This window comes from Branchiostoma belcheri, unplaced genomic scaffold, assembly GCF_001625305.1.
Source record: "Branchiostoma belcheri isolate BF01 breed outbred unplaced genomic scaffold, Haploidv18h27 scaffold151, whole genome shotgun sequence".
Classification (NCBI taxonomy): Eukaryota; Metazoa; Chordata; class Leptocardii; order Amphioxiformes; family Branchiostomatidae; genus Branchiostoma; species Branchiostoma belcheri.
Genome location: NW_017802947.1, coordinates 411,109 through 427,939, shown reverse-complemented (window position 1 = coordinate 427,939; position 16,831 = coordinate 411,109). Strand labels below are relative to the sequence as shown.

Sequence of the window (16,831 nt, the reverse complement as noted above, 5' to 3'; positions counted from 1 at the left end):
TTCTAAAGGGAGCTACACTAAACCACTAGCCGATCTCTAATGCTGCGTCACGTTTCTTCTACCAGTATTGACTACAAGGACTTCAGGGGCTACGAGAACAAGCGAGTAATCGTCATCGGGATCGGCAACTCCGGTGGAGACATCGCCGTGGAACTCAGTCAGCACACTAGTCAGGTATGACACTGAAGCTTTCCATGCTGTTAACCACAAAAGACCATAATGAAGCGTTATTAAACATGTAGCTTGCACTTTTAGCAGCATATTTTACAATTCTTCAAACAAATTAACAGATTGTGTACTAAATCAAGACTTTTCGTTCCTAAAGTAACTAAAATCCCCATGTATATCTGTACAATTTTGTGTCAATGATCTGGTTTGATACTAAACGTACAGCTATCGAAATTTGGCACTTGAATTGTGATGCGTTTTCTCCTTTAACAGCTTTTCTTAAGTACCAGAAGGGGAGGTTGGATCGTTCATCGGAATTCGTCTCGTGGCCTTCCTACCGACATCTGGGCCAACCGTCGTTGGGCCGACGCTCTGCCTCTATGGGTCAAAGAAAGGGTTGCACAGCGTATCCTGAACCGGCGCTTTGACTACACCGAGTACGGTCTCAAACCTAAGCATACCGTCTTTGGCCAATTCCCCACCGTTAACGACGACTTGCCAAACCGCATCGTCACAGGCTCCATCATCGTCAAGCCCAACATCAAGCGCTTCACCAAGACCGGCGTCATCTTTGAGAACGACACGGTCGAAGACGACATCGACGCCGTCATCTTTGCAACAGGTTACCGCTTCGACTTCCCCTTCATCGGTGATTCTGTCATGAAAGTGGAGAACAACCACGTAAATCTCTACAAGTACGTCTTCCCTCCCAATCTGGAACCCCCCACTCTCAGCCTCATCGGTCTTATCCAGCCTGTTGGCGCCATCATGCCGATCTCAGAAATACAGTGCCGCTGGGCCACCAGGGTCTACAAGGGGACCACCAAGCTCCCACCACAAGAGGTGATGCTTGCGGACATCAAGAAGAAGAAGCTCAGCATCTCCAAACGGTACTACCAGTGTTCACGTCATACCATCCAGGTTGAGTTCATCACGGCGTTGGACGACGTCGCCGTAGAGATCGGAGTCAAGCCAACCTTCGCTCGTCTCTTCTTGTCCGACCCGCGTTTTGCCCTGCAGTGCTACTTCGGGCCGTGCACGCCGTACCAGTACCGCCTAGTGGGGCCTGGGGCTTGGAAGGGCGCTAAGGAGGCGATCCAGACGCAGTGGGACCGGATCACGTTTCCGATCAAGGTACGCGCCACTCCTGACGACGACAAAGCAGGAATCCCGGGAATTCTCAAGGCTCTCGTGGTGCTGGTGGTGATCCTGGCCCTCATCTGGAACCTCTTGTAAAATGTCTGAAATAATCCACGATCAAGTCAGTTCTCTACTAAGACTCGTGCCACCCCATATAAAGGTGACACAAGGATGTTGGTGGCTTTTAAGGTTCTGAGGATTCTGGTATCTATCGTGAACGCCTTTCCTTGTTTTAACTCTTTTCAACTTTTTAAAATTCCAATGGCCTGTATTAAGAACGTAGGTTTTTTTTCTTATTGTTACTAAGTAGCAAACTGTTTTTTAGCCTTTGATATGTGTTCTTGATCTCTCAAGCTTCCAAATGGCCATCTTCTACATGTAACTCCTGCCTTCACTTGCTTGACTCGGTAAATGGGTTCACTATATAGATAGCAAGTTATAACTTCCAAAAGAAGAAGGTAGCGTTTCTAGCACGATTGCTAGGATGTAGAGAAACAGCCTTATGACTCTGGCATCCTTCGAATCTTACCCTTACGCTTTAGTGCAACGAATGAATGAATGACTATTTTATCATTGTGTAACACAATATGGTTCGCCCAGAAAATGCTTCTATGCAATCAATGTTTACATCTTAATACAACTAAGTTAAACCTATATAAGCCAGAGTAATTAACTAATACAACTAATTTAAACCAAGATAAGTCAGAGTAATTAACTAGGAGGGAAGTTAATTGTTAACTTTCAGCTATGCCCGTCACTGTTTTACTAATAAAAATAAACTGCTTTGTTGTTCAGAAACGTCTTTTCAGACTCAAACAGATTTACTCAACAGCAAAATCGCGTTTTTTGCTTCATATTTCGCGCCATGTAGCAGAGATGTGCCAAAGTCCGTGACCTTGGACCTTAACCACTGACCAGTTAACTAATCAGCTGACAGGGGTCTTTGTTATTAGCTGTTTTTCTTCTGCGTGATCAATTGAGGCCATTCAACGTTAAACACCAGTAGAGTTTAAAGTGTTAGAAATGGCGAAGAAAGTGGCGGTGATCGGCGCGGGTGCGAGCGGGTTGACGGCCATCAAGTGCTGCCTGGACGAGGGGCTGCAGCCCGTCTGCTTTGAGAAGGGAACCGACATCGGCGGACTCTGGAACTTCAAGGAAGAAGCCCTGCCCGGCTTTGCCAGCGTCTACCGCTCCACGGTCATCAACACCAGTAAGGAGATGATGTGTTACAGCGACTTCCCCATCCCCAAGGAGTACCCTAACTTCATGCCCCACTCCATGATCGTCAAGTACTTCAAGATGTACGCAGACAACTTTGACGTAATGAAACACATCAGGTGAGGTCTTATTTTACTGAATTTGACAAAAGAAAAACAATCACAACTGTAAGCAACCTTTCCTAGTGACTGCTCCCGATATAAACTTAATATACGAGCTTCTGTGCTCTGAACATTGCATGTTTGTATGATATCTCTAGCTTGGTGAATCATGTGGCAGTCTGATAGTAGGTCAAATGGTCTTGACCAGAGACGGGGGGCAATGTTCACATGATCGGTCTACCTGAACTGCGCTCTTGTGCAAATATGGTCGCTGAGGTGCGAATAGGAATGCACCTATTGCGGCCTTCATTTTACCACGCCCCCATATGTACACTCTGATAGGAAGGTCAAAAAGGGACGGAATTATCCATTTGTATATAACCTGTTGCTGTTTGGATATCAGCGAAGAAGATAAGTCTAAGCACTAGCTATAGCTGAGGACAAAAAAATTCTTAAAATGATAGATAAGCCAACATGGCGACAGGCTAGGGCCGTGTGTTTGATCAAGAATCTGTGCCAATATACCCATGAAATATATATTTATGATCAAACCCCAAATATTGACGACTCTTAACAATACATTTTCCTCTTCTGCAACTTTGTTTACACCCTCTAGACTATTCATTAGTAGTGGTTGTCGAACAGAATTAGCAACTGAAAGATACAGGCACAGTCAATATCTCAATGTAGTCGTTGATATATATTATTTGCCAGATTCCGGCACCGTGTTGACCATGTAAAACCGAGGGAGGACTTTGCAGAGACCGGGCAGTGGGACATCACCTACACTGATGAGGTACGTTCTGTACTGTAATCCATTAACGTTACACACGCGTCTTTATCGTCAGGAAATCTTGATCTCCTACATGCATAAATGCAAGAAAATGTCAAGTTATACCTTAAATCTCCATGGAATTGTGTTAAGACGTTTTACAAAGCTTGAGCAAACATGCTAGATGGTATGAAATAATCAGCAACTTCGTCCTTTAGGAGAAGAATGAGAGCAAGACTGAAGTGTACGATGCAGTGATGGTGTGTACAGGCCACCATGCGTACCCACATTACCCCAGGAACAGCTTCCCAGGGATTGACGACTTCCAGGGGAAGACTACTCACAGGTACGTACCAAAGGTGAATCTATGATTCCTACTCTAACCTATAAACCAAAGGTAAAAAGGTAACAAAAATCAATTGATGTTCTTATTTGCCCTTTGAAATGTGCAAAATCAACGTTCGAACTTCCATCTGAACTGTCAGATGACCGTTGAATTTTGCAATCAATCAATCAATCAATCAATCAATTAATCAATCAATCAATCAATCAATGAATCAATCAATCAATCAGTCCAGTTATAGTCTTGTTTCAATGCTTTCGTCACAAGTCACGACTACAAGGACTTCAGGGGCTACGAGAACAAGCGAGTAATCGTCATCGGGATCGGCAACTCCGGCGGAGACGTCGCCGTGGAACTCAGCCGACACACCAAGCAGGTAGTGCCATTTCCATTATTAAATAACAAAACATTGTAATGAGATGATATAGTATAGGAAAGTGTCTAAAATGCCAATCTAGTATAGAGATACTCGATGTAAGAGCGAAGTTTTTCCAAAGGACCCAAAAAGAAGTTTGTTAGCTTTTCAAATATGTTTCCTAGTGTTATCGATTTGCAAATAAGTATGGCCCATTTTTGGTCTCAGCTTTTCCTCAGCACCAGAAGGGGCAGCTGGGTGGCGAACCGGGTCTCGTCTCGAGGCCTTCCCATCGACATCTGGGCCACTCGCCGCTGGGCCGACGCCCTGCCATCCTGGTTCAAAGAATGGTTCGCGCAACGGAGGCTCAACCATCGGTTTGATCACTCCGTGTACGGTCTCAAGCCGAAGCATCCGGTCTTTGGGCAGCACCCAACCGTTAACGACGACCTGCCCAACCGCCTGATCACGGGCGCCATAATCGTCAAGCCCAACATCAAGCGCTTCACCAAGACCGGCGTCGTCTTCGAGGACGACACGGTCGAAGACAACATCGACGCCGTCGTCTTTTGCACTGGGTATCGCTTCGACTTCGCCTTCGTCGAGGATTCTGTCATGAAGGCGGACAACAACCAAGTCACCCTCTACAAGTACGTCTTCCCTCCCAAGCTGAACCCTCCCACTCTCAGCGTCATCGGTCTTATCCAACCTCTGGGCGCCATCATGCCGATCTCAGAAATACAGTGCCGCTGGGCCACCAGGGTCTTCAAGGGGACCACCAAGCTCCCACCGCAAGGCGCAATGTTCGACGACATCAGGCAGAAGAAAATCGACATCTCCAAACGGTACTACCAGTCTCCCCGGCAGACCGTCCAGGTCGACTACATCACTATCATGGACGACCTGGCGAAGGAGATCGGAGTCAAGCCTGACTTCAAGGGTCTTTTCCTCTCCGACCCTCTCCTCGCGCTCGAGGTCTACTTCGGGCCGTGCACGCCTTACCAGTACCGCCTGGTGGGACCTGGGGCTTGGAAGGGCGCCAAGGAGGCGATCCAGACGCAGATGTACCGGGTCAAGTACCCAACCAAGACACGCGCCACTCCTGACGAAAAGGATGAGGGTATCTCAGGAATTCTCAAACTTCTCGTGGTGCTGGTGGTGATCCTGGCCCTCATCTGGAACGTTCTGCTGTAAACCATCTGGAATGATCCGCGATATTCTATGACCGTTTCAGTAGATCCATGTTAGAACTCTTTCCAGTCTTTGTGAACTGTAACCAACAAATTGTGGTTTTAGATGCATGTACTAGCAAATATAATGTCAGTTCTTTATCCATGTTTGTTACCTAATCTTTTACCTAAAGGTATGTTCACACCCTCAAAACCCGGGACAACAATGTCAATTCGCAGTCAGGTTAAACATAATAATCATATCTAAAGATATCCTCTAAAAGATGTACACACTTCCAAACCTTTCACGATCAAGTGCAAATACATACAGTGAAGTGAACAGCACTTAGTAAATTCATTGGGACCCAAGAACAAGTCTTAATGTGACTGGCGAAAGCCTTCACATTTCGATTCACTAATTAGAGAGAGAGAGAGAGAGAGAGAGAGAGAGAGAGAGACTGTTCAATTGCACTTATTTTAGGCTAAAAACCTTTTTTGCAAATATATTTTATCCTAAGATTATCCTAGCAATCAAACAACAATGAATTAGATTCTTTGCTTCTTGTGTGTTTACCGTGTGTTTCTTTTCGTATTTCGCGCTATGCAGCAGGGGTGTGTCAGAGTTTGTTGTCTTTGACCTTGGACCCTACCCAATGGCGATGCTAGCTAATCAGGTGACACGTCGCTAATCGTAAGCCGTCTCTCCGAAGGGCGAGCAAACGTCTAGACGTCTGGGTCGCATTCAAACCATAAACAACGCCCAAAAGTCGATTTAAGACTGCTAGAAATGGCGAAGAAAGTGGCGGTGATCGGCGGAGGCTCCAGCGGGCTGACGGCCATCAAGTGCTGCCTGGACGAGGGGCTGCAGCCCGTCTGCTTCGAGAAGGGAACCGACATCGGCGGACTCTGGAACTTCAAGGAGGAAGCCCTGCCCGGCTTTGCCAGCGTCTACCGCTCCACGGTCATCAACACCAGTAAGGAGATGATGTGTTACAGCGACTTCCCCATCCCCAAGGAGTATCCTAACTACATGCCCCATTCCTACATCATCAAGTACTTCAAGATGTACGCAGACAACTTTGACGTAATGAAACACATCAGGTGAGGTCATATTTTGCTGATTTGGCAAAGAAAAAACAATCTCTCCCATTGACAGCCTAAACACCCTGGCCATAATGTGCTATTAACTAGCATTCTGGTGCGAGCTTCAGTCCTCTTGTGAGAGCTATTGTGACCTTGTATCTCCTCATTCTGCTTCTGTTTTAGCCATAACAACATCTGGTAAGTTTAGAGACTCTTGTAATGTACATATTGCGTCGCCATCCCATATGCCTCAGTAAAATACGTGCATTAGTTGAATAATTAGTCCAGTGAGGATGACAATGGCCTTGGTCATGGAACAGACAACTTTCTTCTTCCTCTTTGTATATTCGGTAGGCGTGCTTTTAAAGGCTACATACTAATTTTGAGTTGGATAGAAGTATTTGCGAAGGTCACAGCTTGGTTGCCTCAGCTGTTCCAAGTTGGCCCTACGTAGATAAACTATAACCTTGGTAGTTAATATGTTACAATTGGACAAACGAGCGTTTAGACACAATGACGCGGGTTAACCTGGAGTTACCTACTGCAACGCCCCTTTAGGTACCCTTCGACAAACAAGAAAAACAAGACGGTTTTATCTACAGACCGTATATCCTGTGTAATTTATCCCATTTTTCTCGATACCAAGAAATTAAGACAGACCTCTGTGTGTTTGGTTAACGGATTTAAGAACCAATATAAGCCTTAAGTTGATGAGAAACAAGCACCAGAACTGAATATCTGAGTTACGAGGTCGTTGGCCGTGAATTCGTGCTGTTAAAAGTTCAAACTCCAGGTGTTGACGGCTCACAACAACGCACTATTCTCGCGTGACAGTTGACTTCTTCCATGCCCCTCAGACGTGAGCAAACGTAATGTAAGAGACACTAACACATATATGGAGGTTTAGAGATACGAGACAGCTGTATCCTGCTTGATCAATATGAAAGGCGGACCGTAAACGTGTTGGGGTCTGCTGTTGATTAGCAACTGGCTTTAAACTGGTGCAGTTCAAGGCATTGTCGACAGGATCTGAAAGGGCGCAATGAAATAGCCTGGGTACCATCCGGATTTTCGCTCTGCAACGCTCGAAAAATCTTTTGAGCGTTGTGGAGCGAAATCCGGATGGTACCCAGGCTAGCAATGAGACTGGTTGCCCACCAAGTCGACTGCGCTACGGGTGCTTCTGTGTCTAAAATCAAATGATGCCAGTCAGACCTTCACATCTTCCAGTAAATATATAGCATTCCGTCGGTATGCGTACGCACTAAAAATTCAACCAAATGGCAACGACTAAACTACGTGTTTGATACTTTCTGCCAGATTCCGGCACCGCGTGGACAGTGTGAAACCTAGAGAGGACTTCGCAGAAACCGGACAGTGGGACATCACCTACACTAATGAGGTAAGGGCTTACATGATCCGACATCTTTTTTTTTCATATCACAAAAGGGGCATATATGGAAAAAACTGATTTATATTTCATTAATTTGTTAGGGCCGATTGTCTATTACAGGTTTAAAACTTTAGACATTATGCTACATTAAATCCACACTCTCCTCTTTCAGGAGAAGAATGAGATCAAGACTGAAGTGTACGATGCAGTGATGGTGTGTACAGGCCACCATGTGTACCCACATTACCCCAGAGACAGCTTCCCAGGGATTGACGACTTCCAGGGGAAGACTACCCATAGGTATAGCAATGTAGTTTGTTCGATCATCAAAATAACATTCAAGCTCCTAACTGCATTTCTGAAATTAACCAATCGGACTCGTCCTAATCCTTATGCTAACGGTGCATCTTGCGTCTTCCATCAGCCACGACTACAAGGACTTCAGGGGCTACGAGAACAAGCGAGTAATCGTCATCGGGATCGGCAACTCCGGCGGTGACGTCGCCGTGGAGCTCAGCCGACACACCAAGCAGGTATCTTAGTTTGGTTTTGATACCTAATAATGTATTGGGGTAATGCATAATGTAATAAATGTTTTAAGGATTTTACCAGCAGATTTTAGTAAGATTTTTTTACTCTTAACAAACTGGAACAAAGATACACAAAAGCACGAAAGCAACAGTCACATTCAATAGTAGAGAGGCTGGGGATTTCATATTCATTCATTTCCCTACCCAGCTTTTCCTCAGCACCAGAAGGGGCAGCTGGGTGGCGAACCGGGTCTCGTCTCGAGGCCTTCCCATCGACATCTGGGCCACTCGCCGCTGGGCCGACGCTCTGCCGATGTGGTACAAGGAGAGGTTCGCACGTAAGGTCCTCACCCAGCGCTTTGACCACTCCGTGTACGGCCTTACGCCGAGGCACGCGGTCTTTGCCCAGCACGTCATGATCAACGACGACCTGCCCAACCGCCTGATCACAGGCTCCATCATCGTCAAGCCCAACATCAAGCGCTTCACCAAGACCGGCGTCGTCTTCGAGGACGACACGGTCGAGGATGACATCGACGCCGTCGTCTTTTGCACGGGGTATCGCTTCGACTTCGCCTTCGTCGACGACTCAGTGATAAAGGTTGATAACAACGACGTCACCCTCTACAAGTACGTCTTCCCTCCCAAGCTGAACCCTCCCACACTCTGCATCATCGGTCTGACCCAGCCTCTGGGCGCCATCATGCCGATCTCAGAGATCTCCTGCCGCTGGGCCACCAGGGTCTTCAAGGGGACCACCAAGCTCCCACTTCAAGACGTGATGCTTGAAGACATCAAGAAGAAGAAGGCGGAACTGTCCCAGCTGTTCTACGCGTCTCCGCGGCACACCGTCGAAGTGAACTACATCACGGCGATGGACGAAGTGGCTGATGAAATCGGAGTCAAGCCAACCTTCGCTCGTCTCTTCTTCTCCGACCCCCGTTTGGCCCTACAGTGCTACTTCGGGCCGTGCACGCCGTACCAGTACCGCCTGGTGGGACCTGGGGCTTGGAAGGGCGCCAAGGAGGCGATCCAGACGCAGATGTACCGGGTCAAGTACCCAACCAAGACACGCGCCGACTCCTGACGACGACAAAGCAGGAATCCCGGGAATTCTCAAGGTTCTCGTGGTGCTGGTGGTGATCCTGGCCCTCATCTGGAACCTGCTGTGAATCGCCTCGTGTTTTGGACTAGGCAGAAACAAGTCGATGAACATTGCGCAATGGTGGCATGCGTGATGGAAAAATCAAACTGCTTCCCGATCCAGTACAAACATTGACTCACCTAATTTTCTACCTAATTTTCACCTTATCGCTAGTCGTCTTTCATATAATTGTCCTGGTTGCCTGCTTACCTAATGGAGTTATATGTCTTTGCGCATACAGCTCACTCACTCATTCACTCATTCACTCATTCACTCACTCACTCACTCACTCACTCACTCATTCACTCACTCACTCACTCACTCACTCACTCACTCACTCACTCACTCACTCACTCACTCACTCACTCACTCACTCAGGTCCGCTTGCTTCAAGGAGCGTAGCGCCCCGGCACACAGTCTGTTCTGCGCTGCTTCCCAGGCTATGGTTAAGTTGTGTTGCATACAATGATTATCAAACTTTATTCAGATAAACAAAAACATACAAAACAAAAAAAAAACACTTAAACAAGAACATACAGGTATACATACACTGACAGATAAATACTACTGGTAGGATTAGGATATTCAAATACCTTCCAACTAGAAACATTTAAAATTGCTTAAGCGATTTGTTCTATAAGACAACAATAAAACATTATTCCAAAAAGCCATGTCTTGGCTGATGTAATGTAGTAGAAGTGCTTCTGGATGTGGTTGTGGTGCTAGCTCAAATTACTTTATATCCACATACATCTAAATAACCAAGTATGTTATAAATTGTATAAGTTTTAGTATACAAGTATTATTGACCAATTTACAAGTGTGTATTTTAACCAATCTACAGTGTATCGTGTATTTTAATCATTATGTGGCACAATTTGTATAATGTTTTGCAAAAGCTGTGCAATTTAGCCCTAAACATGCTTGTAACAAATAAACCAGTCTACCGGTCTACTGCTATACCTTCAGTGAAACCGATGGAAAATGACAATGTTGTTTTTAGTCATATTATCTTAATAAAGCGCTTCTTGCGTCCAATGTACAGACTTGCAAATTTGGAGCTCAGTCAAAAGAAAATATCTGTAATTCAGAGATGATTTAAGGAGGTATGAAGGGCGCCAAGAAGGTATTGTAGGGAGAAATGAAAACACACACCTTCGCTAGCGAGTCCACCATCTTGAAATTTGCCGGGGAGGTCACGTGATCATGACGCAAGCCACCAAATTAGTGAGGACCAGTGAGGACCGTATGTATTCCGTAATGGATCGTATGTTTCCCGTAATGGATCGTATGTATTTCGTAAAATTCGTATGTTTCCAAGTAATGGATCGTATGTATTCCGTAAGATTCGTATGAATTCCATAAAATTCGGATGATTCTTTGACACCCCTGCCCTGAACGTTTGCAGCCAGGTAGCCACACGGTAGAAAAACATAACTTGGTTGACATTTCATCCCCTGGATGTCACCCTTTTACACAGACATGCGTTCTTGACCATAAAAATAATAAGCGTATTAAAGGAAGACTATTGCGCTTATACTGGGCATTAACCAATCAAAACAGACGTAATGAATGTTTTGCGGTTTGATTCTGGAGGGTAGACCTGACGTCATGAAACCTGGCCACGCCCCTTATCTCTGATTGGTCAGAACACTTCCCTAAAAAGCCTCCATATAGAATCTTGTGGATTTAAACACTCCTGTTGCACAAATGACTGTGAAATCAGGTATCTGTTACATGGCGAGAGAGATAACACTCCGGAGTCCGGAGGGATACGTGGGACCAGTAGACACCACAAAAGTCAGACCGCAAGTCTAAGAATCCTTACCTCTCCTTAGACCTTAGTTCCTCCTGTGCCTGATGACACATTGGGCAGCAAGCTTCCACTTCCTTTTGTCTGCAGCTACTAGTGAACATGACCTTTCTGTGACCATCACCTTGTTCCTCTTCCTTGTTATTTGGAAGTTCTAATCCCACTACAACATCTATACACATTGTCAGATTCCCCAGTTTACAATTGTGATTGTGTAGAATATCAGAATATTACCAAATGCACCTTGGTGATGACCTTAGGTGATATAGCAACTATGAGCTTGACAACCCTTATTCACTACAATGTCATTGGATATCCGTATCGGTCATGCAGAAACACATGCATGCCCTGCGGCGTAGCATTTTTGCTACTCTATTGTAGGTCCTCTGCAAAAGGTGAACACAAGGAAAAGTTGGTAGCCTCCTTCGCAGACTTCTGATGCGGTATGCGCGGAAACCGTCTCTCCCCGGCAAAGTCCCTCGGCGGCAAAACCGTCGCTCCCTGAAAAAAATAACGCCACCGCATCAGAAGTCTGTGAAGGAGGCTAGAAACTTGGTAAGTGTATATCGGGCCAAGGCGCCAGATCACATTTCTGACACTGAATTGTAAATATGGCAAAAATAGCCCATCGCGTGTGGGCCATGGTTTGGGCGTGCGTGGCCCTGTGCCCATGTCAACGTGTGTATACATGGAGCTAAGCTGTCACGGGGTTATGGCAACATTTAGCCAATCACTGAATTAGGCTACTGGGGGTCACTCACGTTGAACAATAGTTTAACCAAGGACGTTTTACAAACGTTTGGTCGATCCTACAGTTTGTTCAGCTAACAGCGGAGCTTGGAACGTCAGCATGAGAAAATTTGGTGTCCTCTCTTTGCTCTGTCTGGCTTCTCTGACTGGGTATCACCTTGCTACGTGTCTGAAGATCGGAAGTTTTAACATACGGACTTTCGGAAGGTCCAAGATGTCCAAGCCAGACGTAGTCAACATTTTGCTCCAGGTAAGCTGCTGATGTTTATGTGACAGTTTTAGGACAGGTCACAACTGCAAACTGAGGGTACTATTGGGACATAGTTGTGTATATGTCCCGCAAAATTTAGCTGTCTTGTTACTAAAAAGACTGCCTTAGATCCTTGTGGGTGGTTGGTTAGGTAGCAGCTTGGTTGAAACTTCTAAGGCATCAAAATCGGGGCACGATCTACGACGAAAGAAAGGCATATTATCTCGCTATATTTAAAGTTTAACAAATTCTTGCTCTTGAAATGTCTAGATTTTTAAAGCGTTTGACTTTTCCTTTGTGAATGTGAAGTGGGCGTAACAAAGCGTTAGGCTCTGTTGCATCTCAAAGAAGAGAAATTGTTCTACCTGCACCTCAAATAGAACGGATTGCTTACGTGTAAATAAAACGGTTGAAGTTTCCTAGGCCACATTGCTCCTTGTGTTTGTTTAAAGTCATACATATTTGTTAAGAAAATGTTTGGTCACAGATATATTTGGGGCGGTTTAGGTACTGTGTGTTCCGGATAGTTGTCAGACACGCTCCGATACCCGTGAATTGACGCTCGACAGTTTGTGACGAAGCGTATTTGCAGTGTAAACAGGCGACTGGTACCACAAGGGGGCGTATTGGGCTCACGACATCTTATAGAGCAGTGCAAAAATTACATTAAGATTATTTCCAACAGTATCTACAGGTTTATTGACAATGACATTAACTTATACGGGGGAAATTCCCCTTAGCTTTTCGACAGTCGACAAGTACAATGAACAGTGGACCAGATATGGACTTCCCGTCCTAAAGATAGCGAAACAGTTTTACCAGCATTTTTAGTGTGTTTATGGTTTTAGATTATGATATGATACATGTATTGAAGCATTAATGCCATCCGCCTGTTTCGCGCCTCCAGACCGTTGAGAGATATGACCTGTTTCTGGTGATGGAGATCAGAGACTCTACCCAGACCGCCATATATGACTTCCTGGATCAACTCAACGAGTCAGTACTCAGATATTTTCTATTTGAACTGCAGCTTTGAATGAGTATGTAACAAACGTAACAGTCGAGCTTACTCAGGCATAGAACTAGATAAAAGCATAATTCTGGTTAAGATAGCTTCATAAAACATTCTCCTTTTCCCACCCAGTCGCACAGAAAACCCCTACTCCCTGATTCTAAGTGACCGTCTGGGCAGAACAAGTTATAAGGAGCAGTATGCGTTCTTCTACAAGTAAGTCCTTATTGTAAGTCATCTTATGAGATAGCACAACCGCTATACTACAAAATAAACATATTCAAATACAGATTCCGTTGGTAATTGAGGGAAAGTAGTGGATGTCTGACAGTTTTCAAAATCCATCCAGTTGCTTGAGTAACTGCTTTCTTGTGTATATAATGCATTTTTAAAATGTGGTCTGCATTCTTCTTCATCTTCAGAGCGTGCTATGATAATTAATATTTTCCTTATATGACATATACGATATGAAGGGAATCAGCTGGCCTGTCGGTGTCAGGCGCTTATCACTATGACGATGGGGACGAGAGCTCTGGGAACGACACTTTTGCGCGGGAACCGTACGTCGTCTGGTTCAACTCGTCCCGAACAGGTGGGAATTATGGGATATCGTTTCCGCTTCAATAACTGGAGACTAAAGCTCCGTCGACAATTTTTGTCTGTTTTACGTTTATGTCCTCTTCAGACTTGATTATTTATCACATTCATTTAGTTGAGATAGGAATTTCAATTCGTAACCCGTGCATAACTGGAAAACTGGTGATAACTCTTTTCAGTGCAAATGTATTTCGTTTTTTACTATAACAAAATAATTTCACTACATAGACAATTCATTTTTAAGTGAATTAATGAGATAGAGGGTCGCTATCTCATCAATTCACTAGATAGAGAACAAATTTGTGGCAAACTATCTGGCATCGTCTGCTAATTATATTTCAGATCTCATCTTGTTGTTTGGTTTATTTTGTCAATGTATAATGTATTTTTCACCTGAGCGTCTAAACTTTCTCGACGTGTCAGATATAGTTATCTCAGCAAAACTAGTGAAAACTTTCAAAACTTTTTGGGAGGTATATTATATCTCAAAAGTTTTTACACCCCTCGGTCTTTCCTTCTTTCTCTCTCAGTCGTTCAGGAGTTTGTCCTGATTCCGGTCCACACGACCCCGGACCAGGCAGTCCAGGAGACAGACCTCCTGTATGACGTCTACCTGGACGCCGTTGCTAGGTGGGGCGTCGATGACGTCATGGTCCTTGGCGACCTGAACATCGACTGTAGCTACGTCACTTCCGGCGAGTGGGACCAGATCCGGCTGTGGACGGACCCGAGGTTCAGCTGGCTGATCGGAAATGACGCAGACACAACGGTCAGCTCCACGGACTGCGCTTACGACAGGTTAGCACAGCATAGGATAGCAAAGCTAGTGTACAGTGAACCAGTAACATCTAGCTTCAGTGAACAATGAACCAGATAACACCTAGCTCCAGTGGCAGTTACATGTATATTATCCCTGATGAAGATTACAGACGGTCATCGAAACGTCGGCTCGTGTAATTAGCAGAGGGTAGTTTGGTTTAGTTATTGTGAACTTTTGACAACGTATGATTTTATCTTTAACGTTACATAACATGCTGGAACTCCCATCAGAATCACAAGGAAAAAGCTGACAAGTGTTGGTATAAACCTATGACCATAAAAAAATGGAAACGCCTTGCATAAATCAAATAGGTTATGTCCTTATAACGTTCTTGCGTTAACAACGTACGTAGTATTTGGTTCTCAGCCATGTTTTGTCATTTTTTCACCTATCGAATAGTAGATGAATAGATTCTTACCTGCTTACTGAGAAAGCTGAGAGCCACCCAGCTGTGTGTTTTTATAGTTGTCCAGCTGTAGTACACGACGTTTGTTTGCCTTTTTCAGGTTTGTTGTTGCTGGGGAAGATTTCCTGAACGGAACCGACGTGAGCTCGGCTTCTGTCTTCAACTACAAGGACGCATTTAACATCACCCAGGACCTGGTAAGATCACATTATTTGTTATCAATACGAGAACAAGAAAACATACATGGAACATCAGGAAAAACACTCATTCTCCGTGCAAAAAGCAGCAATTTGACCAAAATGATGCCTTACATATGCAAAGCAACAAAGGCCTTTACTTCTCAGTCCAAATACCATATGACTGAAGGCTACCTCAAAACCAATTCCCTAATAGGAACGCATTCGTGCAAAATTTTGAAATTCTTTCACAGCGATCGTAGTACTGGAACAAATGCCTCCGCACCTGAGGCGTTGCCAAAAAAGGACTATGAGATTGACAAGGAAAGGCCTTTGGACAACTGTTTGTGTGTAACTACATATACAGGTACACAGCGCCAGCGCTACAATATCCAACCAACTGTAGTTAATTAGTTTAGCATTTCACGAGTTTGACAACGGCTGGTGACGACCTGCACCTAAAATATCTGTCTATGTAGGCATATGACGTGAGTGATCACTGGCCGATAGAACTGGATCTGTACGAGTTAGAAGTCGAGACAACAAGTGTACCCCTACCGACGACCGACGGAAGGACATCGACTCAAATCCCGGACCTGCCAACAACGCCCCTGTCGTCATCCGGGGGAACTGCACACGTGCAGGGATCCACTGAGACGACAGCAACAGAAAACCACCCGACGACACCCGGACAGTCGACCGAGGGAAATGCAGTAGTGCAAGACTACATTGCCGCCTCACTGAGCACAGAACTCTGGTCTGGTCTTCTGGCAGTTTCGGTGGTTGTATCATTCCTTATGGGAATGCTAGTTTCCAAAGCAGTGACCATGTACAAAAAATCCACAGGCCAAGTAAGGTCACACGTAGTATGACATTTTCAACAAAAGTACCTGATACTTTGGGTAAAAACACACAATGAAGAACGTTTTCCATGAACAACACATATTGCACTAGTTAGGCCGCACTGCCTTAATTTTATTGATGACATCCTGCTGAAGACCTCCAAACTAGTGCGCGCGGTCGAAGAAAATAATTCCGGCCAAAAATAAAAAAGCTACATGTACTAAACCACAGGAATACAAAGCTGGTATTGTGAATTTGCGGCAGTACTTACATGTAGCGACGTATACGACAATATATGTATATCAACGACCTTAAGGAGACCCAGAAAGTTCAGCGCAAGTGCGACAATATGAAAGCTTAGCATTCGAGTTTTCTGCATTTTACATGTATATGCATATTTGCCTTTGTCCTAGTCTGTGTTACACAAGCTCTTGCAAAACCTTAACAGTTCTGTCTCTGGGTTGACATCTTGAAAAGGTGACAGTCAATGCTTCCACAAATGTGGTAAATCTCTATGAATGAATAAACAACCACGAATCAACATGATTCACACATTGTATGTTCTTGAGCAAAGCAGTTCTGGTATTCTTTTTCTAACATCTAGTTTCCATCTTTTGTACATAGCATTTTTTAGTGCAAAACAAAAGAACTACAATGACAACATATCCTGATATCTTTTATCATACAAGACAACATAGCACTAAATAAACAATGGGTGATGTTCTGCACTTGGAATTAAAAAGATTTA

The 16,831-nt window shown here is 44.7% G+C and overlaps 2 protein-coding genes and 1 pseudogene across 2 annotated transcripts in view; all 3 read left to right on the top strand.

Annotated features, from left to right (window-relative positions):
• LOC109465489 (dimethylaniline monooxygenase [N-oxide-forming] 5-like) overlaps nucleotides 1-1,656 on the top strand; it is a 6,055-nt gene extending 4,399 nt beyond the window's left edge. Inside the window, exon 5 of the mRNA XM_019762841.1 lies at nucleotides 442-1,656. Coding sequence (XP_019618400.1) covers nucleotides 442-1,404 — 963 coding nt within the window. The 3' untranslated portion in view covers nucleotides 1,405-1,656. The remainder of the gene's footprint in view (nucleotides 1-441) is intronic.
• Nucleotides 1,657-2,165: 509 nt separating this feature from the next.
• On the top strand, nucleotides 2,166-9,923 carry LOC109465498 (annotated as a pseudogene).
• A 2,123-nt stretch (nucleotides 9,924-12,046) lies between these two features.
• On the top strand, nucleotides 12,047-16,297 carry LOC109465490 (deoxyribonuclease-1-like). Its single transcript, XM_019762842.1, has 7 exons — nucleotides 12,047-12,229; nucleotides 13,137-13,225; nucleotides 13,374-13,457; nucleotides 13,715-13,833; nucleotides 14,369-14,636; nucleotides 15,165-15,261; nucleotides 15,720-16,297. Exons 1-7 carry the CDS (start codon nucleotides 12,080-12,082, stop codon nucleotides 16,110-16,112), a joined length of 1,200 nt encoding a protein of 399 aa, XP_019618401.1. The 5' UTR covers nucleotides 12,047-12,079; the 3' UTR covers nucleotides 16,113-16,297.
• Nucleotides 16,298-16,831: the final 534 nt, after the last annotated feature.